This window comes from Neodiprion fabricii, chromosome 5 (genome assembly GCF_021155785.1).
Source record: "Neodiprion fabricii isolate iyNeoFabr1 chromosome 5, iyNeoFabr1.1, whole genome shotgun sequence".
Lineage (NCBI taxonomy): Eukaryota > Metazoa > Arthropoda > Insecta > Hymenoptera > Diprionidae > Neodiprion > Neodiprion fabricii.
In genome coordinates, this window is record NC_060243.1 from 20,749,663 (window position 1) to 20,775,916 (window position 26,254).

The 26,254-nt window shown below is 37.6% G+C and overlaps 1 protein-coding gene across 4 annotated transcripts; it reads right to left on the minus strand.

The window, feature by feature from the left end:
* Nucleotides 1-344: 344 nt before the first annotated feature.
* Nucleotides 345-21,248, minus strand: LOC124183105 (ral guanine nucleotide dissociation stimulator-like 1). Of its 4 annotated transcripts, none has more exons than XM_046571146.1 (7): nt 20,240-21,248; nt 7,893-8,250; nt 4,664-4,768; nt 4,114-4,549; nt 3,071-3,696; nt 2,678-2,992; nt 345-2,077 (listed from the first exon to the last, which is right to left on the minus strand). In XM_046571146.1, exons 2-7 carry the CDS (start codon nt 8,145-8,147, stop codon nt 1,403-1,405), a joined length of 2,412 nt encoding a protein of 803 aa, XP_046427102.1. In that variant the 5' UTR covers nt 8,148-8,250; nt 20,240-21,248; the 3' UTR covers nt 345-1,402. The 4 variants fall into 4 exon arrangements, with proteins under 4 accessions (XP_046427102.1, XP_046427101.1, XP_046427103.1 ...); XM_046571145.1 differs by lacking the exon at nt 20,240-21,248 and adding an exon at nt 12,457-12,794; XM_046571147.1 differs by lacking the exon at nt 20,240-21,248 and adding an exon at nt 12,397-12,416.
* Between the last annotated feature and the right edge of the window lie 5,006 nt (nt 21,249-26,254).

A 26,254-nucleotide genomic window follows, 5' to 3' on the forward strand; every position in this document is an offset into this window, starting at 1 on the left:
TTATGTCATTTTATTTAATTTATTAATTTTATTCAGTAGCCTTGTCTACATTGTTCATTATCTTTCAGTTCATTGTTAATTTTTCCGTTTTCGGTCAATGCATTGATTTCATTTTTATTTCTTGAAACCATTGTTTCCTTTTGCATTTGGTGTATTAGAAAACCATTCGTAAAACCGCGCCGTCTAAATTTTATACGTGCATATTATGTAACCACTATTGGGATCCAAAATTAAACGGCCTGAGAGAACATCTTGGATTTGAAATGTCGGGTACGTGGCGAAGGATACATATGATTACCTCTTGTCTGACAAGAAGGCAAGATGAAAAACTTCTCTGTTTTTATAAGTCTTTTGACAATTTATTCATTTATAACAACTTACAAAAAGTCACGTCGCAATTTTTGAGTATATGTATATCTTGGATCCCAACACACGTATATATAAATACAAACCGCTATATTAAATACTTAACTGATTACCACGGTTATATTAAAATGATAATATTATTGTAACTAGATTACCCGGTATCACAGAATATATAATATCGGATTTTTTTTAATCGGACTTATTACCACCAATATTTACCTATTACACATATACCGCGGCGATTGTATATATGATGCATCGTAAATTAGGTATCATTATCATTATTATTACTATTCCTATTGATTTTGTTTTTGCTACCTATTTTTTACAAAAGCGTTCTCTCACTGGTGATGCTATTAAAATGTAGCACATTATGCATGATAAGTATAGGTTTTGATGAGTTTGTCATCATTGTTTCTTTTCTTCTTCGCTACATCCCACACTTTATACATAATTCTGGAAAAATGGAAAACAGTAGCAATACGAAAAAAAATTCCGATGTATACAAGAAAAAAATGATTGCCAAGTTCATTTTCCCAACATTTTATCATCGATTTTCACGTAGTCCATTTTTCTAACGTTGTATTCGCAATCGCAATTATTATTATTGTTACTATTGTTACTACTATTATATCGTTATTTCATAAGTTTTCCGATCATTTTATTCTTGTTTCTGTTCTCCGTTTTTGCTTTCAACGAAAGAAAAAAAGTTTACGATTAGCAAAATACGTCTGATCGATAGGAATATAGTTGACCACAGAGGTCGACGGTGAGAAGATTGATAGTGTCCAAACATAAAGGAGAAACAAAAGAACACAGAGAGAAAAAATAAGTTGAATAACAATATCTTTCCTATTCCGGGTTTGTCATGGTTAAAGCGACAGATGCATCGACTGTTTTCGAATTTCGAACGACCCGCCGCCTCCCGAGTCCATCGCCATTTTGTCCGTTACGCGAACGTCACTCGCGATTCGGCTGACAAAAAATCGACAACAAACGCCGATCAGCAATTTCACATAAAAAATTTCCCCGCGTGTTATCGTTTGTGATTTTGATTGCCGTTCTTGTTCCTCGGACTGTCAGTAACGTTACCGTCGGTGTTCACGTCGCGACGCGGTCTGAGTATGAAATTGAGGTTATGGGCGGTGTTGACTGCGTAATAAACGTTCGCCGAGTTGGGAAGGACCATTTCCCTGTCAGGCAGCACCTGGGCCAGGGTGTAGTGCTCGGGACTGCCTTCGACGTTGAGCTTGAGCATCGCATTCCTGATCACCTGAGGAGTACGCTCGTTGTTCGACAGCATTATCGACTTGTAGAGAACCACGCCCTCCGTCTCGACGCTCTCACTTTCCATCGTAACCTTGATTATGTAGAAGTCCGGCGAGCTCTTGTGCGAGTGAGTCGGGCTCATAGGGCTCGACGAGTTTCCAGTCACCCCCGCCGACGGCGCGCCGTTCGATCCCGGGGTCAAATATGGCGGCGCAAGACGCGCCTGGTGACCCGAGCTCGCCCCGCCCCCCGAGCTCAGGGAGACGTCGAGAGATGGAAGCGATGAGCTGGAGGACGAGCTCGACATCTGCGACGGTGAGGTTTGACGGTCCAGCGAATTGTGCGGCGAGCTCGGTAACGATTCCAAGTCGCAGTAGAACTGAGAACTGCTTGAACTTGAGGTCGACGTTATCGAATCGTTTTTACGGTGACCTGGATTACCCTGAAATAACACGATCGATAACCAGCCTAAATATTTTTTTATTCTGCAGCCTGTGTTCGACGATTTCGGATTTTCAGATGATTATATGCGTCTGTCTGTTGGCTCGGAAGCGTAGATTCATGATGGAATACCTTACAGGCACTTTGCGGTATTGTCAATAAAGTTATTGGATATGATGATATGATTTTTTTCTTTCATCCTTTTTCGTCAGCCGAAAAGGCAACCGTCAGTTTGCCTTTGAATAATAAAGGGCTGGCTTTCAAAATGTGTTACGAACGAGTGTTTCAAATTTGAACTCGATATTCAGAGATGAAAGGTAAAAAAAAAAAAATAATAATACATGGAAGAAGTTTTCAATAAAATACAACGTACAATAACTCGGCAACCATGCAACTGAATTCGTTCAAATCATCATTCACAGTGGAGTGATCACGACTTTGCACAATGATGTACGGATTTTACATCCCAATGGTCAATTGAATGCTGGTCAATAAAAAAATATTTTAAAACTTGCAAGCTTTTTCGCTACACAGAAACGTGGTGCAGTCAGATTTCGTGATAAGACCGTACAAAAGTATCTTTAATTATTTTATTCAATACCTGTTTCTTTTTGCCACGACTGTTGATTGTGTTTCCCGGAGGAGGTGGTTCGATCTGACAGCTCATTCTGTAAGCTTCCCTGTCATCGAGAACAAGTACTGAATGAAACCATCGCTCGAATATCGGGTCTGCGCTGATATTGTAGGCGTTGGCGGCACCCTGAAGGAGCCTGATCCTGGCCAGGACCTCGAACTCCTTTCTCCGCTTGTCAAAATTAATAAGACCATCGGCTATCGTGTCTGGTATCGCCGTGTCGATCATGGTGAGATCGGTAAGAAAGGTGCCCAGATAAGGAATGGTGCCATAGCTGATATTCTAGAGTAAAAAGAATGTCAAAACAGTAAAGTCGAAGACTTTTCGAACGTAAACAGATCACGAGTTCACTCGACTCACCCCAGCGTTAGTGTTCTGTTTTTGGAATAGTTTCTGCAAATGACGATCGCTGCGCCCAGCGGTGTCAGCGAACTTGGCAGTGCCCTCCTTGATGAGGAGCTCTCTCTGAGTCCAGGCGTTATTCTCCTCTGAGAATATCCTCTCGAGCTCGCGAAAAAGCTCGTGTTTTTCCCTGGGCATGGCTTGCCAGCACTTCTCCAGCCTGTAAACGGAGTTGCTCTGCAGACCTGAGACGATGGCCTTGAGGCTACTAAAGTTCTTGAGCACCCTCAGCTCCTGTGCGATGTCGATCCAGGTCTCGATCACTCTCGCACGCTCCTGAGGCTTTAGGCTCAAGTCGATCAGGATCGTCGTTATCACTCTGAGTGACACGGCGTTGAACTGATTGACGGTCGCCAAGACCGTTGCGGCCTCGTGACTCCGCGAACGGTCGCGTCGCGACCAGACAGCACCAAGGCATTGGTGAGCTACGAGCTTCTTGAACAACTCAGCGTCCATCCGCGTCAGCTGCTCGGCAAAATGGCGGTGGGGCACCTCTGGGAACGAGTAGGTCGGCCACAGATCTCCGATATTGTCTCCTGATGTGTGAACTGGCAGACGACTGTTTTCGTACATCAGGCAGGAGTCTGCGAAGAATTGTGGTTTATACTTGAGCGCCTCCGAAATGCTTCAAAATGCGAAGTATCAAATTCTACTTGTTCTGGACATAAAACGTTCGAAGCATGAGCGCATAATGTCTGCATTTTTCTGATCATGTTTCGAGCACGAAATAAACAAATGAGCAATCTGATTGTGAGAGTAAGTTTTTAAGCACAAAAAAATATTTCCAACATATCAAAGGATCAATCATCGGTACCTAAGACTCCAAGCACATGTTTTAAGCCTGGTCAGGTGACTTGACCAATTTTCAAGCATAAATGGAGCTTGATGAAGCAGGATTGAACATTTTGAACACGTCTAGCGTGCATTGAATGAAGATTTCAAGCGTCAAAAAGTGTTTTCTTGATAATTCCGAATGTAAAATCTGTATTCACGTAATGTACCTATGATCTGATCTGCTCTTTGAAAGCAGTGGAGTCGATGCCTGGCTTTCAGTTCGAGTTCCGAGGACGGAAGTCGCCGATGGGTGAAGTCGAGGAGTCTGACGAGGAGGGGATGAGTCGGCGGCGACTTCCAGTCACCGGGATAGGCGTCCAGCCATACGTGGAGGGCCTGAACCAGGGTCTTTCGATGCTGTTCGCCAGCGGGAGCAGCCCCGGAATTTTCCTCCAGAGCGTCGTACCTCGCGAGCAAAAGCTCCAGAACTTCCCGCGGCGTTGTGAACGCTCGATAAGTTGCCAGGAAGACGTTTATATATGTCGACTCCAGCTCCCCGTCGTCGTTCGCCAGACTCTCGACCAGCCGCTGAACCGTGCCGGCCTTCAAAAACCTCACACGCACCGTTTCCCATTCTAGATGCGATATTTCGTCGTCCGAATCCTGTGCGATGATTGGAAAAAAGGTGTTATTTTTACTTCACACAGAGGTTTAATCGAGAATTTGATTTTTTAATTCTTATTCCCTTGAATTCAATAATTTTTTCCAAACGCTCACCGATGCTGAGAGGCTTCTCGTTGGTCTGTGATATCTGACTTTCTTTAAATATACCGTGTAAATTACTCCGTCACCTCGTTCCTCGCCCCATAATCGCCACGTGGGCTGGAATGAGAGGAAATAACATTGAAACAAATTTGTTGAATTTACGGGTAAACCGAAAAAGTAAATAAAAAACAAAACTTGTCTACATATGCACCCATTTTCTGGTTCTTTATTAATATAACGCATGCATGCATCGATATTAGTAACGAACTACGGGAATTAGAGGGTCTAAAATTGAACAATGAAATTTTAAATCTATTTTGTTATTGTTATTTCTATCTTGATTATGAGAAGACAATATTTTGCTACTGTGCAATAGCAAGTTTAAAAGAAACAAAATGAAAAAATCCAGTTTCCTTCCAGTTTATTAACAGAGTGGTTAAACAGTTTCGATAATTGATTCTCGGAGAGCCGATAGAAACTGTAATAGTTTGGTCAACGTGCCAACTTTATATATATTCACAAATCTCTGATCTCTCCGGTATTGCGAGATTAGTAATAGGTGAGTGCGAAAAAAATCTTGGAAAGAGTCTGTTGAAAAAATACAATCCAATGAACCTACAGCATTTTTATTCACCACTATTCGCGTATATGTTGTACACGAAAGATATGAAAACCTGAACCAGGAGGGATGGAGAGTTGAATAATTAAACATTGAAATTATTTCCAAGTCGGTATTATATACATTCTATTCGACGCACGTATGCGTAGCTATTTAAACAACATAATTTATACGTGCAATAGGAAAATAGCATGGAATGCATCTGGCAGTAGGTTAAAAAAATAAATTAACGTTTAATATACGAGCAGACAAGGCACGGATTACTCGACGTATAAATGTTCCGCATGTGTTGAAAAACGTTCGTTCCGTTACAAGTTAAATGCATCAGTTTCGTTAGTGCGATTTCGAAATTCAAGTCCTTTTATTTTATTTCTTGCGTTTTTCTGCGGTTAATTTTATTCTTATTAAATTCTTACTTTTGTGAACAAGTTACAAAAAGAAGCAATCAGTTTCATTTCTCATTCGCTTTTGAACTAAAAACTTCAAGAAAAAAACGTGTCTTTTAAAAATGATGCCACGTATCGTGCTGTAAAAGTTAATAAATGGGATAACAATATCATGCCATTCAACTTTAATTACATTGTCTGGTTATCATTACCCTTATTTTCGAATCTTCATTTTACTGCAGTGATACAATTATGCAAGCATATAAGAAAATGAAAAATATCAATGAAAAACAAAATGTAGCCAGTAGCCCATAGGAGTAATTATCAATCATGTATTTCACCACTAATTTGCTTTTTTCAGCGTCAAGTGCAAGGAAAATAGTTATTAGAATGAATAAATGATGAAGTAATGGTTGAATGAAATGAACCAATGAAATGAATGAATTTGGTTTCATTTTTTCCTCTGGTATGCATCTACTTACACCCTCATACACATCTACAAGCAATGAAAAAATTGAAGACACGATTTGGGAACTCGTTACTTCCAGTTTCTTGTATTTCTCTTTTTTACTTTATCTCTATCAGGTCAACGTACATCATGGTGTTGCTTTCGAGCAGCAGAGCTGCAGAGCCAATTGTTCATTAGACATGAACAACCTCGTGTTATACATACACGCTATATAACATATCTGTAGTAATTGGAGTGCCTTAGCTCGGTATATCCCAATAGATAAAACATAACGAAGCATTGCGTCACCGATGCAAGTGCAAATCGCAGGTGACGTGATAATCTGATCAACGCGATTTTCATTTGTGAATGAAATTCGCGATAAAATCGCTCAACAGAAAATTGATAGGAACAAACTTGTTCCAATTTTTTGTGAGAAGAAAATATTTGAAATCTTTCTGCAAAAATTTTTTTATAAACTTTTCTTATTTTTTTTTTTTTGCTTTTGTTTCCCTTGTTAGAAAATACTTACAGCCCGTATTATCAGCAACGAATTTGTAATTATACGAGAATCTCACGGGAATCCAATAATTTTTTCATTCTTTCAAGATCAAATCGAGTCTCGTGAGATTATAAACTTTTTAATTGATTTAGAAATCATTTATATATTCTGATAATATAACGGAAACATTCTGAAGCATCGGGGAAATTTCGAACATTGTCAAGAAATTCTGCATCATTGTTTGATGCAAATGTTGTACTCATCTTCCGGATGAATACGCAAGACTATTATCTAGCAGAGCAGACTGCACACATCCGTTTTGTCAGAAAAAAGTTTCCACGCAAACATGTTTAAATACAATAACATTCTCGTTATCTTATAATGCGTAATAAATAGTATTACAAGCCGTCCGTATCTGCAATAAATTATAAATACGATTTGCAAAATTTTCGACCGTGTATCGAATTGTATAGAAACAAAAAGAATAAAATAATACAGTAATGTTAAAAATCAGCAGCTTATGCGGAAAATAAGCATGCCACGCAGTTGAATGTGGGAATATTTATTCTATGATAATTTTCTTTTCTTCCTTTCAGGGTAACTTGAAGCTGGAAAAAAAAGTCTCAAGTATTTTTTCGCCGACAATTTATAGATTTCCAGATATTTCGGTGTATAATATGTGATATATGTTCTTATAATGCGGAAATTTTGTATGCAAAATCGTACCGCATCATCTTTTCGAATTTTATTATTTCGAATCGCAGAATGACGCTGAAACTAGGCAGGTAATAATCAGCACGTAATACAGGCGGAAAGGTTCCGTTGCAAGGGACGACCAAACGATGAAACATGACAGGACATTCCTTGATATTTTATCATTTCTTTACTTCCTGAAAGCCCTCCAGATGTATTATCCGCTGGACATTACCTGCTAGTTTCAACGTCATTATCGCAGGATAATTCTTTAGTGCCGTGTTACTCGTAACGACCGAAATTTAAATTTTTTGCAGCGAGGGTTCGGACGAAAAAACGAGAAGGAAAAAGACAAAAACCGGATATCTTTTACAATTAGTGCATGATACATTCATAGATACATAAAAGAAACAAAGCAAAATGATAATCCAACAACAAGAACAACGACAAGACAAACATTGAGACTACAGGTTCTAATTCAACCAATTCGACACTGATTCAACAATTCTACTATTCGTCAGGCATTTTTTTTTTTTTGGTAGGTATATATATTTATTTTTTATGTTTTTCGCTCCTCTCTCGATCATTTTTACCTGCTGCACGTACCACTGCGTGGCTGTGGTGTTGGCGTTGAGATTCGAGCCGGAGATGAAACTATTCGTGTGGTAATTATGGTTTTTCTTGTATTGCGAGGAGGGCTTGCACGGTGTGCACAAAAGCAGCGGGGCTAATCTCGAGACTCCTTTCAAGGATTGGGACGCAGGGGCAGCCGGCGGAAGTGCTGGCGGTGGTCCCAAACCTCCTCCTGTAGGCCTCAGCCCATCCTCACCGAGAACCGGCCACAGCATCCAAGACGGATTATCGCTGTGCGATTTTCACACTCACACGACGACGTGTTTTGGTCTTTCCTCCACCTCTGCGGTTCAGGTGTAGTCCAATCCTCACTTGAAACTGATTATCCAATTTTTTTTTGTCATTTTTCCCCGTGATTCAATTGTTTCATATCATTGGTTTCGGCATTTTTGAAAAAGTATCGTCTTTTAGGCGGGAGGAATTTGTTTATTTCGTTTTTTGGTATTCGAAATATTTTTCTACCAACAATTTGATTAAACGCGGCGAAGAAACGATCTTTTTTTTAATTAATAACCTACAATTATAGAGATCGAATTAAAAAATCTTTTCTGAAAATTGAAACAAATAATATACATTGCTCACATTGATTCGAAATTACTGTATATTATATTAATCAGATAATTCTTTCTAATTTGTAACGAGATTTCATTCAATTCCACGTTCAATTTTATTTCAACACTCGGTTTCGATTGTACTTTTTCTTATCGGTCACTGACTGCAACTTCATATACCTTTTTATTGGTTCTTGGTTTTGTAGTTTGAACAGATATTTGGGAACGAAAATGAGTGGATAAAACTTGAGGAATTGTACGACCAAGTATATACGAAGACGCCGCCGACTTGTGAAGATCGTATAAATCAATTATTGTGAAGTGAAACGTAGAAACCAGGAATCCGGGAATCAGAGTAATCTTGAAAACTGAGAAACTGTCAGTTTTATTAATTGTAAATCAGAATATATACGATACTGAAACATCAAATATATTGAGAAACGAAAAACTAAAAATACCAGGAATCTAGGAATATGATGACCGCCCTGCAGGACCATGAAGAATTATAAAAACAAGCAACTATAGACACCTATAAATTTTTATACAAATATTGAGAGCTAAAGAATAACAAAACCACGAAACTGAAATCTCAGAACACGAAACAGGTGATTCAAAGTATAAACCGAGAAATCTGAGAAGCATAAAAAATAGAAACCAACTGAAACCTAGATAAATGAATGCCTGATCGAACCAATAGCATTCTAATAACCCACAAACCTAAGAAATTGATAAAGAATGAAAAGCCCGATTCCTAAAAACATAATAAAAATAATTGTAGGTGGGTGACTAGCAGCGTTGCCTCGTCGTCGTTTGTCGTTTGCGGTACTGAACCAAGCATAATAAACGTAAGCGTGTCCACCGCGCGGTTGGAACAACGCACTTCCTGTATATTACAAATAATTTAACGTGCGTTGTTTCGCGGATAGTAACAACATTGATAATAATAATAGTACTAGTACGGAGAAATACGTACTCACGCGTGTATATAAGGTATAAATACCTCACAACGTGGGCACACGACTAGCGTGAAACAGTCTGCATTATCTCGCATGAGGAAAATTGCAAGAACAATCATTGTATGTACACGTTAACCTGTGCATACGTTGAAGTTCGAACGATGACATTCGTTACACGAGTAATGAAGAATAGATTTTTCGATCGTTTCAAAAGGATGTAACGCGAGACGTGATATTCTGTAATGACGTAATGAAAAAAGTAGGAGCGGTGAAAGGAAGAGGAAACCAAATTGTTAAAAAAAAAAGAAAGGAAAAAATGAAATAGAAGAAGAACAACGAAGAAAATCGAAATCAGCATCGTCGTGGGCTGTTAATGAGTCGCGTGATTCATGGTTCTCGTGATCGTCTGCTTCCTTTTTCATCTATGGTTTTGTACATCACTATATGGTATATGTTTTACGCGTGCCTGAACCGAACAAGCGGAAGAACTTAAAGTGACCGTAAAATGACCATTGCGCGGTTTCTTATCATCATGATAAGCAGTAGTAGACAGGTTATATATGTAATAATAAACGTGCAAAGCTTTATCCACGAAATAGTGACCGGAAAACCTAAAAGACACGTTTCGTGGAATATTTTTGTTTGTATTCAGAGCGATATTGATACAGTTTTTCGTTGAAAAATTGTTAGTGTTCGATAGATTCCGATGTATCAAACTTACGTAAACCAGGAAACTTGAAGATGCACTAGTGCAAAAAATATCAATATATATATATGTATTAGTAACATATTTCAATTAGCAAAAAGACTTTGACGATAAAGAGAGAGGAATTAACGAATGAATTTAACTTCGTGATTCTACTGTTCCATATTAGAGCCAAATGTTTTTTGGATGAATTAACAATGCACTTGCATCATATTTTCAAACACGTTTTAATATGCCTGAAATAACGTGTAATCGACCCGAAATCGAATTACGATAAAATTTTGGCGCAGCAGCTGAATTTAAATATATATGATCCACTTTGATCGTTTGATACACTTGATATATGAAGCTGAAAGAATAATCGAGGTTTCCTATCTCCCGAGGTTGAAAACATACGCTCATATAAACGGCTGAGATAAGAGAAAAAGGGAAAAAGAGATCGATTCCTTTCATCATCATCTCTTAAGAGAAATACGATACGTATACACGTAGATAGATGCAAATAGGAAATTATATATATACATATATAATCACTTCGGAATTTAAGTCCTGAGGATACTGTATTCATCTAATTTTCGTGGACTGCAGATACAAATAAATAAACGTCATCAAAACATCATTTCACGTGTACAATTTCATGTTTCAGGTAGGCAAATTTTTTGTTTTAACTATAGGTACTTAGAAAATTTATTACAATATTGATGGTTTTATTGGATTCTAACATTCAACCTGACGCGCAAGAAAAAAATAACAAAAGTACTGGATGAATAAAAGAAAAGAGTATACCGAATAAAATTTGAGAAAAAAATACTAACGAAGCTAAATTAAAACAAACAGGATTCCAGATTATGCCGGTATGACTCATAACAGAATTGTTATGTGAAGACGACAAAATAGCGCGCGTTTTGCGTATGTATACACATTGACATGTAGGTATGCTAGGTACTCGGTTAATTATCAACCTTGTCCTATTACATACGTAAATGCATAATATACATGTATATGTATATGGACAATATACAAAGGTATTTATGCAACTCATATAACGAGATATCGTACACGGCTAAGCTGCATAACACGTTGGAACGGATGATCGCTGCTACGGCAATTAGCAGCATCGCACGTTAGTTGATACTCGTATAATGTAACAGTGAGGAAGGATATTTATTCGCGAAACTATTCGCCAACTTTCATTTCGTTTTTTTCTTATCAATTCTTAGGAATGATTCCGGGCCCAAACAACGTTTGTTTACCATTCCAATCCGCGATACGAAATCTTCTAAGCATAAATCAAAACACCCTTTCCAATAAATGACGTAAATAATTTTTGATTAATCGCATTCCATCCGTTGGAAATAATAAGAAGAAGGAAGTAATATTACCAGTAATAAGTGAAATGTGTAGGTAGCAAAAAAAAAAAAAACAGTATAGAAAATTAACATCGATGTACCGTCGTGAAATTAAACACGAGGTATGTATGCTAACAAAATTTACGTGTTTAATCACGATTAAAGAAATTCTTTGAACAAAATGTAAATCGTTATGATGACGTTAATGAATTAACATAAACCAGCTTCATTCAAATATACGATCTCTGTTTTAGGAAGATTAAATGTAGGTATAGGGAAAAATTACCGTGTGACAAATTCCAATACCTTATCATTCTATACTTAATAGCTGTTATCAATATTTTCGAGTAATTATAGTATCTTCTTGTTTCCCTTAGGAAAAACTACCTCATTTCTTGATCTCTTTCTGTTTTATCTCTGTGTTTTGTATAGGTACGATTGACGGCCTGTGAAATCTCAGTCTCTTTCATTACTGGTTCTGTCTCTCTCCTGAAACCTTTACACTCGATATACGCAATAGCATACAACATATATAATTGAAACCTATGATGTATGTATATGTAACCCGGCTTGAGACTCTCAGGGGTCGGCAAACGACGACGAAGCAAACTCAGCAGTGCACGCTTCGTAAACACGGTATTAAAATCACCCTCAATTAGATAAGGAAATTGCCCAAATTACCTAAAAACCTTGTAGAATAAAGTTGTGTAAGAAAGTACAAAGAAATAACCACGGATACACAGAACAGATATACGAACTAACAACCGACGAAATAATACGAGAAGAACTGAGGATAAAGTCAAACTACAAAAAAAAGGAGGGGGGGGAGCCTCAAGGGGACAAACGAAATTACATACATACAGACAAGAATACTTCGATGGGGATAAAGACAATTTCATTACCAAAGAACCTGGGTTTAGTTTTCGCTTGCGATGTGTATAAAAAATTGTTTAGTGTCTTACATTTCTCACGAGCAAATTAATCGATGTTCACTGTACTTGTAGCCTAATATTTGTATCCACCGTGTATGAAAAAACAACGGACCACCGAGGGTGCTAAATTTTGAAGTAAGCTGCTGCAGAATTATTTTACGAGCACTGCGCGACCAGAAGACATACGGTAACGAATGAATATTTCAACGGTACGAACTGATCACAGAATTGAATATTTATTCGAAGTAACACTGCGACCTCGGCTCACAGATAAATCCTAAAAACAAAGAGGAGAACTACAACGCGGTTAGCCGAAACGAATCGTCGGAACGAAGCGGCGCGTGACGACGCCTCCGGCGTCTGAGTAGTACTGGTTTTGATCACGCCTACCGCTGTACCTTGTTCTTGCTAGCCGCCCGCCGCTACCCGAACCACGCGGCCGACCCACACCTTCCGTTATCACTGATCGCAGTGCGCATGCGCCGTTGGGGGGCACGCGGTTCTCACTGACAGTTGAATCTCTCGCGGGACAGAAACGGCACGACACCTGCATTGTTTTTACGTACTGTATCTCGGGTTGAATTAAATTGCAAGATCTTTGGACTGAAACTATTTTCAAGCTTGACTTGTGATGCTGCGAATGAACCGTAACCCAACATCCCGGGATGATTTTGAAGAAAGATATGACTTTTAATCTAAACAACTTTGACATCTTCGGACAGAGTCCATTTTCGAGCATATTTTTCGACACTTCCAATGAGTCATAACTCGGTATGGTGAAAAAATCTAAAATGAAGATACAACTTTCAATGTAGCTGGATTTTGGTTTCACACTGTCCCCTTAAAAAAGTCTCGCGAGACACAAGCGCGACAATACCTTTGACGCGATGTACCTTGATTCAACAATAATGCAGAATCTTTGGATGAAGAGCATTTTGAAGTTCGTTTTCTGACTCTTCAAATGAGCCACAGCTCGATATCGTGCGAAAATCAGGAATGGAGATACGACATGTGCCACCGTTTCTCTTTCATCGTAACGCAACTTTGGTGTTACGCGTTGTTTTTCTGGAGAAAGGATCGAGAACAAAGCATACGTGATTCACGCCCGATCTTTGAGCCTTTGAAATTGCAAGTATTTCAAAAATTCTGATCGCTTATACGTTTCTACGTAGGGAAAGAATTCGAAAAAGTACAACGATGGTAAAAGCCAGCAAGAATGAAACATTTGTGAAGAATACCAGCAGATAGCGTAAATATCACTACGAATTAATGAGTGCGTCACGTTTGTGTCAGCTATTTTTTCTTTCTCTTTGTTTTAAGCACGTCATCTAGCTTACAACGATTTTGAGAGGATGTGCGAAGCGGGTTAAATTTTACCCCTCTGTATTTATTATTGGATGAAGGGCTAAAACTGAGTCATCAAATCAGCTCCCCTATAAATACATATATACGTTCTCTCCGACCCTTTTGATGGTGAGGGCTGGATTACATATATTATATATACCGTGGGTATGTACAGCTATCTATATTGGAATTATAGTCACATTTATTTCTTTTCAGTAGCGAGGGATATTTTCTCCTAACTTGCACTTTTCCATTGACTAACAAATCGTCAGTCTCTATCAAGAAAATGGTGAATTTTTCATCAGTATAACTCTCGAATTAAAACTGTCCTCACTTCCTGTACCTGAATTTTGAAATTTCTTGACTCCCTTTTTTTTACATTGCTATATAAAATGATTAAAGAATTCTGAACTTGATGCATTTTCATAACCGTTACCCCCCGTTCAACCCAACGTCACAACGTATGAACGACGTGGAATGTTGTGCACATCTAAACGTGGTTGATGGTCAGCTCTGACGTAAAGGCTGACCGTTCGATGACGTAATGCGGACGTAGATACCGTCACACTCGATACTATTGCATGCGTGAATATATCCTGTTCTGCGTGACGAGTCACTGAAGCTGAACCTCGATTTTTTACACCACGTTTCTCTCTCGTCTTTACCATCAGTCGCTTTCAGCTGAGTCGGTAAGGCAAAATGATCGGTGTACACCGATTTCAAATCATCGTAATGATTGTGAGATTTTTTTTTAGGCTACATTGATTTAATTTCTTCTTTCACTTTTCTTAATTTTATTCCACGTTGAATTTTTAAACGTTTACAACTGTTTTTGCTGGGATTCACACGGAGTGGGTTATAAAGCGAATTGGGTGTACGTTCCATTTACAACGCCGGGAATTGTAGGCGTATCGATTTTACGTCACCCCTTGCTCAACGCCGAGTGTCGTTACTCGACGTGGGCGTAGAGGAGCGAGGGCTGGCAGTGCAACCAACTGGGAACTCTACCCCTAGACCTCTGCCAGCCCAACCCCTATTCAGAGCTGCAGTAAAGTAGCCTGCAAGTGGTTGCCCGGAGTAAAAGCCGCGCCAAATAAAGAAAATCACAATCTGCACACGTGCAGTTCTTCCATATGGAGCATTCCGTCCTGACTCGACCACAGTTCGATTTATGTTCTTCGCGGCATTCTTCCACGTGTAAGTTGGAATTAAATATTTCGTTGGCGTGCTTTTCTCTATCTATTCAAATTTTCCTTTTGTAAATTCTTTTTTCTCAATTGTGAGTTTTTTGGTTCCTCGATTTTCCGCTCTTAGTACATAAACATTCTCTGAACGTTGGACAAGGAAATTGGTTTCATTTCAACTTCCAAAATTTCTACGGTACTTGAATTTAAAAAAAAAATATTTGTTTTTTTTTATAGAGTCTAGGCGACATACATCGACGGGTTTCTACCGTAAAGTGAAAAAGATGAAAAGAAAGATTTCCTTGACCTTCTGTATGACCCTTAACTCAAGCACCACATGGTTACCCGGTTTCATATACACACACGTGCATTAACTCTGATCTGGCGTCTCATACAGCGATCCACCTTTGACAATAGCAAAGTCGAGGGATCGCTGCTGAATCAAATTTGCATGATCAAGTGCGGAGAACCCTGGTAGGTTGCTGCAGAACACAGAGTGGCGAAAAATGCACATTACCTATGTGTAATGGGGATTCCCATGAGGCTAAAATAGCATCAAACATGTGCGAACCCCGGTCATGGTATTTAAACTCGTCACATTTTGTCTGGGAGGAGAATATAATATATCACTCAACACTCTGGTTATATTACGGTAAAAGATTCTGGGCTCTAAACCAACGGTGGAATTTTTAAGCACCTTAGTTAGACTACTGAAATGTTTCACAATCATGAAGTCTTTGTATGTATGTTTTTGTGATTTCGTTATTTCTTTTTTGCTTACTTGCCGGTATCGTTTCACGGAGTTTCCGTAGCCAGGTTTATTCCTACATGTGTACAGTTTAAGTGAAAGTTATAACGGAGAGCGTGCTGCTGGTGCAGTTCGTTGATCTGCGTACAATGTACATCGTATACGTATACATACATGTGCTTCATACGCGTTGCCAAATTCTTGATCATTTTTCAAAGTCTATTATTAAAATCGAATTTAAATTCTCCGACAGATACGGCTACATTGCTTTATATTCTGGTATTCATCAGTTATGGAATTGTATTTCCCTGAGAGATGATATTAATTTATCAAGAAAAGAAAAACGAATCTTGTGTTTACAGTCTCGTCTTATTGAAGGTATCTGATTTATCGACTGCTGATAAGTATCAGTGAAACATAGCGGTGATGATCTATGATTATGAATATCGACCTTCCACGGCTGCTGGACGACTGAATACAATAGAAATTACCTAGTAAGGACCGTGAAGTGTTTTAATCAATCTTAAACAAGTTGACATCTGTGTCGAGGTACTTGGTTATCATTCCTACGGACAATTAGTAGTAATAAAGAATGATTTTCATGAAAGTAGAAAGTTTTAATAATGCATTGCTCTTATTTTTCAACCATATTTTTTTGCTGCGCGGAGGAGGGAAGCGGTTTGAGCAAAACAGGAGTCGCAATTCAACTGTCTTTTCTCGTAATTATCTTAACCTCCTCCTCGTCCCACATTAGATGTTGAGACATGACTCTAGTCGGTTAGCTGGCGGATTTCTATTCAATGATTAGAAAATCGAATTTAGTGGCAAGTCGAGCGCCTCATCTTGACATGACTATCTGGCTTTATTTTATTATTTCAGTTAGGCGTGTGTATGTATACCTTCACATGTCACAGGGTTGTGTGATACGTACAATTCTTTAAGAAAGTTTGACTCCCCATTGAAGGATCCTGTTCAACAGGACTGTATGAAATACATAATGATATAAACAAACGAATAATATTAAACGAAATTATAAGGAAAACGGCAAAAAGAAAACGTGTGATACATGTGTTCCATAAAGGAAACTTGATTATTCAGTTTACTTTATTCCAATGCAAGAATCAAAATTTTATCCGAAAATCGTAATCAATTAGATAAAGGTTTACGCACCATCAAAAGAATATTATTGCATATCTTATACCAGGGTAATGGAAACAAGACTTATTATTAGTCGGAAGCGGTTCCACTTCAGATTACAGTTTTATAAGTAATGGCACATGTAATTAAAGGAAGCGTTACTCAGCGAATTCCGTCACCGAATGCCTGATAAAAATCTCAGGCTCAGTCTCAAAGTCCTTTCAAAGGACTTTGAGGAAAAGAAATACGAACCGTCTCCGAGACACGGAAACTTTACGAGGTTGCAGTTACTAACGTTATCGTAACGAAACATTGAAGAAAAATCACTATCTTCTTAATTTGACAGTGATTTTTATGGAACTAAGACTTCGAATTATGAGTGTGTTTTGTTTTATTACGGTTTACTTAATATCAGACAACACCAAAATCCTGAAATAACAGTTTTTCCTCAGCATGAATCGTTACGCTAAAGTTACTAACTTCAATATGACGAAACTTTTCAGTGTACCAATCATATAATCGCTCTTTCAATTTTTAATTACGTATCATCTCCAACTGACCAAGACCGTAAGAAACGAAAATCTCGATTTATATTTTTTTCATCCCACGCTTCTGTAAAAATTTCACGTTCGGCTTTTCACTGCTAACGAAACCTCAAAATTATATCACTGTGACTTTATTGGGTGTAAACGAGCGCGTGGCTTCCTAAAAGCTCGATTAAGAAGCTTTCCAACTCGAGATCTGTCAATGTTACGCTATTATAGCAAAGGAACTTAATCTTTTCATTTTGGCGACGAAACGATCCTCAATATGAATCTGCCACGATTTACTTGAATTGTACGCAATCGAGCACATCGCTTTCTGAAAGCTAGATCAAAAGCATCCGTAACTCGAAATCGGTCAGTGCTATGACGATCACGTGAAGGAACCCGATCTTTGCACCTCCATTGCAAATTGACCGCCATAATTGGATCAGCATGTTTTACGTAGAATTTGGGTAAAGCGGCGTGCCGGTTCTTAAGAGCTCGATTAAAATCATCTTCGGCTCGAGATCGGTCGATGCTACGATGTTCATTAGTCAAAAAAGAGCAAAGCTTTTACTCTGGTAAAACATAACTGTACCGGACGTAGGCAGCAGGCGGTAAAACCGGCCGGTTGTGTCGGTCACTCGGCGAACAGCCTGGTGCTGTCGCTGCTTGGTAAGAGAATCGGTCGTATTCAGCGGCTGCTAACTGAACGAGTGTGTATGGAAGTTCAGGCGTGTATGACGTACGGTATTCACGGACTCGCTCACCGGTTTGCCGATGTGCGCAACGCATTCATGTACGTACACGCGATTCTCTCACTTCGACATTCCTCGATCGACGCGCCTACCTTCTTTCGACCGTACAGTATCGTGTATAAACTTGACACATTTAGAACAAGATATGCCATTCGTGACGTACTCCAGCTGTGTTGTACGACGGCACGAAGGAGTTTTGAATCGTTTGGAAACTCAGGGAAACAGCTATTTTGCTCTTCCATATTAACTGATGTTATACATGGTATAAAGATCCGTTTTCGGAATGAAAATTATCGTCGAATAGCGTGAACTTTTGTCCCATCATCTTTTCCTAACTCATTTCGCAGCTTATTGAAATAGGACTTGGAGTTTCTATTATAATCACTCAGCTTCAACTTTTTTCTGTGTTCCGGTTGAATTGCGTGAACTTTCAATCTGAATTCATGACGATTCGAAGGTGCAGACAGCCTTATGAGTGCTGATTATTTAGATTAATATAATATCAGGGTCACAACGTATCTGTACATGTACATTATATGAAACGGACTCCGCGCTGGCAAAGAAGACGGTGATAATTTATATTGCAAATTCGAGTCAACTTTCGTGGGAGAGATCGTTTCAACCGGATAACGGAACAGTATTGCACCGGTTTTATGGATCAAGTTTTATAGAGAAGCTTAACACAACGCGAATGAAAAAAAAACGAACAATTTTTACTAATAACTTTTTTCCATACATCAATGCAAAAAATCGATTTACAGTTACTTCTTTCTCCGTCTTTGTCTTCTCCATATTGTAAACCGAGCAAATTGTTGCCGTAATTTTCATTTCACTTCCCGTGATGATTCGCGTAACGTGGGAGAACAACGCGCAGACTTTAGAAATATTCACGGTACGGGAATATAGAAAGGAAATCTGCAATCCTTAGACCGCATTCTCATGCCATTTTACGCCGGTCTAGATAGTTTTTTCGTCTTCAGTTTCATCCGCTTTGCTCTCCTGCAATTCACTGTTTATCCTAATTTCACGGGATTCCCGAATCCTGAACCGATGCCTCAGCCTTTCCCGATTAGCGATTACTCGTTCCAAAAACGCAGTGTGGCAGACTAAAGTTTGATCATGATTTATCCCTTGGGTCATCTTACTGTCGTTTCAATTCCGAACAGTCCAAGAACTCGAGAGAAATTAGTTCACACCATTCAAATATGTAATGGTGTAATATATACTCAGACCGTTCAGAGCTTAACACGTCCAGTGATAATTGGTATTAAACGAATGAAACGTTTTTCAAGGTGAAGGTCCTACTGTTGAGGCAACGGCTCGACCATGAGGCCATATCATGCATTATACTTTTGTATAAAAATTCACCTTCTCTCATGTCCAGTATATTTTTCACCCTCAATACTTTTCAGCTCTCTCCCCTTACTACTCCTCTCCTAATTGTCAAGAGCATTGACAATAATTCCCATTTGAACAGTGCATGGAAATCGTATTGTGTGTTTCAGCTTGAAAATTCAAACCGAAGTCTTGAATGAAAGGTAAGATGTTAAGATCAAGATTTTTTTCCCTCCAGTTTTGTTTTAAAAAACGTGTGTTGCTTTTTCTCATGCGGACATGCGCAATTCGCATGACACATGAACACTCAAAATTTGCGTACGACAAATCAGCGCTGGCTCAACAAGGCGGCGGGCTTTTACTGTTATGGTAGTTCGTACCCACTCCCAGTTTACCTCTATACTTCAACGTTCGTTGTTTAGAGATGTGTGAGTGCAGTAGTTGTTAGTAAAAAAAAAAGCGAAAGAGTCAAACACAAAAAAATTCATACACAGCTAGCGCGCATAAGGATAAAAAGGGAATACTAGGTATGTCTGCCGTGTGAAATTGTTAAACCACATAAAACCAATGGTAAAAGATATGTTAGTTTATTAAAGAATATGCCAAGGAGAAAATAATTGTTATACAAAGAAAGAGAAGGAAAGTAATTAAGGACCGTGCGTTAGTGTGCGTGACAACAGCTGATCGAGAACCGCCATCGACTTGATATGAAAAAATAATCGTTGTCTTCCTTATATTGATGGATGATTTTTTTTTTATTTTGTTTTTTTCTACTCAAATTACCAAGGAGTCGTCAGCATTTTCACCACTCATAGCACAGATCCTCTTCGTAGTAAATGCGGGCGCCTGTTACTGTCGACTCTTCGCGGAGGTTCCTCCAAGATTTTCTCACAACCTGCTGCACTGAAACAACCGGAACTTAAAGAATTCAACGATTCGACAATAATTAGCACTCTGCTTCTCTCCGACATTATAATGGTATCCATATTTCACTGTGTTTTATAATCGAGGTGATGTCCGTTCTTCTTTGGAACTTCCGCTGCTTCACTCCTACGATGTCGATGATAAGGCTGCTGTTCCTTGCTGTTCCATGTGGTCTATCCAGAACCAGTCAGCAGTCATTTCACTGTCGTTGATCACATGGGAGAAAAAAAAAAAATAAATAACGTGCATACAGTTCGCAGTTGAGCACATACGGAGACAGGATCAATGGTGCTTTCGCTGCCGCTGACACCTGTCATCCGAAGTGTTGGTATGGAGTTTCACTGTGGCCGGGAAGACAAGCACTGGGCACCCTATCCTCGAAATTATTGTGCTCCTTTTCAGCAAAGGACGTAACGCAGCACACGAAACACGAATTACGCGTGGCCAAAGAACGTCAACGACATTTGCAGGTCTCGCGATCAGTCCGGTCGGTCGGTCGTTTTCCTGCCTTTCCTCGATCACTACGACGGCACAGACCCTATGAACCCTCGATCCGCACGAATCGATGCGACTGAATTTGTCCACCGAAAACCGCTGGCAGCGCTGTCGCCCGATATTTCACTTCGACGGACCGTCGTCGGCTCTGCTACTCCCGAACTGCCCGTTGACGCCATTCCCACGTTTGGTTTCTCCCTCTCCACCGTCTTTTCTATGCAGAAATTCCCGTTATTAGGCGCTTTGCATTGCTGACCGACAGTACGCTCGCTGCTTTCACCGTCCGACGCTACCTTCGGCGATCCCAGCGCCATCTCTTCGTCTTGTCGGCAACAATGTTGCGTCGGTCCTGCAATAAACCTGCAATGCGATTTTGGATTGTTTTTTTTTTTTTTTCTTTTTTCATGCATACTTGTTTTGCGAAACGTGATGATGCAACGGCACAATAAAGGTGTTGTTTACACACTTGATGCTAATGATTATTAATTACATTAATACCGGTAGGTTGGTAGTGTCAAAATATTTCTCAAACAAACCGTATGTCCGTGTATAGGTACGATCTCATGCAACCTCAATTCTTGTCACCGTGAATTGAAATTATGCGTACCTACTTCAGCTTTCACATTATAAATATTTTCAACGAATGTTCAATGTCTCCGATTTTAAATCTCATTGTTTCACCGACATTATTTTGAGGCGCATCTCACTCGATCACACTGGCCATGGTCCTCTTATCTTTCTTCCCGATTGACGTATAAATATGCAATTACGGTTCAGAAATCCCGGCAAAATTTTCTGTGCGAACGATTCCGTTTGGTTAAGCTTTCCACGGGATTAATGACGGGGTTTTACCCGTAGTCTGAGCTTCATTTTGATAATTATTATCGTTAGCATTCATACGAGTCTTCAATATTGTGAAAACATTACTCCATTTAGTACAATCCAACGAATAAATAAAACCTTCGGCTGAATTGAGTTTTTTTGTTTGTTTTGTACGTACCTGAAAAACCCTAGCTAAGATTACCTTGTTTCACACTTTGATGGCAAACAACAACATTCTTTTCATTGTTGATTTTGCTTTTGTTGTGTTTTTTGTTTGAATTTTATTTTCCTTTACCACTATCACATTAAAAGATGAAAGGATTTGAATCTGAAACAATCACGTCTGGCAGAGAACTAAAACGAATACAGACGAAAACTACTGAGTGTTGGAAAATTGAGAAAAGTAATAGCAATATACATTATACACACATCTATTAGACCTGTTCTTAAAAAGGGCAAAATCGAATTTTAATGGTCTTACCCTCCAAATTGGTACGAAATAATTTTAAAAAAATGTCCGAATTTTTAAAAATTTTTCCCTCCATATTTACCCACGCCTAGGAAGCCTTACTTTTTCCCATAAGAAAAGCATTGGTTTTTCGGGATTTTTAATCGTTTTTTTTACCGCTGCCGTAATTATCAGCAGTAATTATGAGCCCAAAAATGCTTGTATCGAATTCCCAAAAATTGGACAAAACGGTAACACAAGTGTCAACATTTTCTGAGAATTTGTGATTTTTTAGCTGATTATTACGGCATATATAATATATATATATACACACACACTTATTATTCATAACAGATTAAAAAGAAATTCCAAGGTACAAACACGCGACATTAAAAAAAAAAAAAACCGCGAGAACTACATACGCAGACCTAACACCAACCTAAACACATAATTAATTGAATGTTGCAGAAGAGACTAACAATTGTACGTTTCGTCAACATTGTAAACGTCATCGACTGTTGATTGCTTGACTATAGGCTGCTTGTTACTAACATTATTATAATACCTTTACTTTTCTCGATTTCCACATACTCGGGTTTTTTCGTTTTAGTTCTACACCAGACGTGATTATTTCAAATTTAAATTCTTGCATCTTTTAATGTAACAGAGGTAAAAGAAAATAATATACATATACCTATATATATATGTATATACGTATGTTTATACGCATACATATACCTATGTAATGTATACCACCTCTTCATTTATCAATTCGCATGGGACAAATTTTCAACTCCGCATATATATCGAGCGATATACATATACATACGTATGTACATATTTGGATTATATATAGCACCGCCTCAATTTATTAATATTTATTTATAACAATAATAATGACAATAATAATAATAATTATTATAATAAATCATGAATTCCAGTAATCTTCGCACTCATACCAGTATTCTTATAACTTCAATTTCATAATTATCTCAATATAATTGTTACGCTATATGCATATGCATACATATATATATTTCATATGTAATAATTGTATTCATCAATATTATATAATATAATATAACTAAAATTATATTCTTATATTCCGAATTATTTCGTCGACACGATAGTAGAGATTGTTTTGTCTGTAACCATTATTCATTTATACATATGTATCAGGGTGGTCCTTTTATTTAGGGGTCGGAAAAATTTTCATTGGGGGGGGGTCCCCAGATCTGTTCCAAATCATTTAAAAAAATCGGTGTAAAGTTTTAATCCTCTATGTCAACTGGAAGTCGTGCCTCTTAAGCTCCAAAAGTTTTAACTGTACAATACATATACCTGAACATTAAAAATTTGAAAATTTTACAATTATTGTTCCCTTATATATAAGCCTAATAAAAGTGATTCCATTATGCTTATATAAAAAAAGAAATACATTATAAAATTATGATAAAATTTTCAAATTTTCAAGGTCTGTTCCTATCATTATAACCAACAACTCTGCCAAGTTTCAAATCGGTCCCTTAATTTATACCAAAGTCATACAAAACGAAATAACTGGTTATAAAAACTACATGTATTTTAGATTTAAAACTTCCAGCGCTTAGTGGCACGTGTTTCAGTTGACGTAGAGTATTAAGACTACATAAATTTTTTTTAATGATTCGGAACAGATTTGGAAGGCGTCCCAAAAAAAAATTTCCGAGCCCCAATTAAGGACCACCTTAATATATGTATATGTATACTATTCATTTCTAAAATTACACTATAAGATCCGTACGATATCGTTTATACTGCTACAACTACTTGTATACATTAAGATTATAATTACTATTAATATTATTTTTGTTGTTATTACTGTTGTTAGTACGATTATTATTATCATCATCATCATTATTACGATTATTATCATAATATTATTATTTTCATTATTATTTTTATCATTATCCTTATGATTTATTGTATAGAACCAGAGCAAATTATTGTTAATATCTTGCTAAGCGAATCAGCAAAGTTTAGCACTAAGTATTAGTATTTTAGTATCTGCAGTATTTACTTGCTTAGGGGATGGGAGTTTTTTTCTACGAGTGACAATCACTGCATTTATAATAACAACTTATGCGTTTACAATGTGATTGGGTGCAGTATGTTTGAATGTAAATACATTGAATCGTATAAAGTTAGTAACATTATTACTATTATAATTATTATTGTTCGTTTTTAATTCTATTAATATTACGTATAATGTATATTATATAATTTGAATAACTAACATTATTATTGTTATTGTTATCATCATTATTATTCAATTCTAATTATATTTTTACTCTTGCCAAGTCAAAATTGATTCGTAGTCGAGTTTTCGGCGATTTCACTCTCTCCCTATTTTGTTTTCTGTATGTACTGTAGATATATATCTCTATCGTATAAGTATCTATTACTCAAATATTTGAGAAAAAAGAATACGAACTAAAAAAAAAAAAAAAAAAAAAAAAAAAACAAGAATGTTTCCGGAAATAAAGTGTTTTTAAAATTTTTTCAATGATCATTTCCTCACGAACTGTCGGTATCACAGCGGATTGTGTATGCGACAAAAAATTACGGCCATAAAAAAGAACAAACATTGGCTGCAAAGAAGAAAATACAAACCAATCTTGTTTCTTTGTTTTATTCACAATGTTAAGAGGATGTTCTAGTCAATCTTTACGGACCAAGTAAAATATCACTTATTTTGACTATTACATACGCTTATGCATCACTAAAGCAAAAAAGCTACTGATAAAGCCATTCTAAATGCAATACCAAATAAGAATATCTGAAAAAAGTCTTTATTTACGAAAAATTAATGTCAGAAAGTGCACGTATACATTTCCTACCGTTATTCTCGCATGAAACGAAAAATTTTTGGTTCTGTTCCTGATTGAGATTGCATGTAGAATGGCGCTATCAGTAGCTCTTTCGCGTTAGTAATACGAAAGCGTAGGTAATAGTCAAAATAAGTGAGAATTCACTCGGTTAGTACAGACTGTATACAGCGTCCTCTCGAGACCAAATTCGTCAGCGGCATATTTTATGAGTACTTAAAAAAAAAAAAGCATTCAACGATTGTCACATTGTACAAATAAAGAATAAAGCTGCGTCACTCCATGACTAACTTTTTCTGGATCCTTGTCGCTTTCTGCCTTTCTTTAGTTTTCCATTACAACACGTAGTAATTTTCATTTTCATTATTATTATCACTACTAATATACGCAGCTTCGTATTTAGAATTGTACAGATTGGTATAGAATGTATGTAATATAATTTGTCACTATCTGTGTCCATGATTCTGCGTCACTTAAAAAAAAAAAAAAAAAAAAAGCAAGAATAATCTTCCTATGATCCAATTTTTGTTCTTGAAAAAAATCGTGGAGATCCTACTCGTTAATGTTGAGGAGCAAATATGTTTTCCGGTCAAAAAACATGGACCAATATTTTCGAAACGCGCAACGGATTATCGGTCTTACAGATTTTCATGATCATGCAACGAGTGTCTGAATACGTGATCGACCTTTTGCCACAAGTAGGTATTTTATGTATGCAAGTACAATATTAATTCGAATTCAATAAACTTCAAACTATATAATATATGTATATATGCATCTATATACACGTGTTACGTATGTATATATCTATAATATGCTGATCCTAAGTCGTATGTTTAGTTGGTCTGCTGAAACTGCAGCCTGCCCTTCTGATCGTTTATATAATACATATTATATACGTGTAATTGTTGCTACCGTCTTTATTATACAAACCTTTATTTAAATTTTTTTTGTTGCATTCCCTACTCACCGAACGAACGGAAAAAAAAGAACAAGCTAACGGATGAAGAATATAATTTTTCTCATTTGTGCCATGTAACAACCGCATGAGTGTATTCATCATTTTATACCATGATGTGGTAATTACAACATTAATTCACTTCAAAATGTTACCGTAATTCTCCCAGACGAAAGAACGTTGAAAAACCCGATCAACAGGAACTATAATGAAACTGCGATATCCAAGCCGAAAATATGCAATACCAAAGAACAAAGGTAACAACATAAATTAATACCGAAATA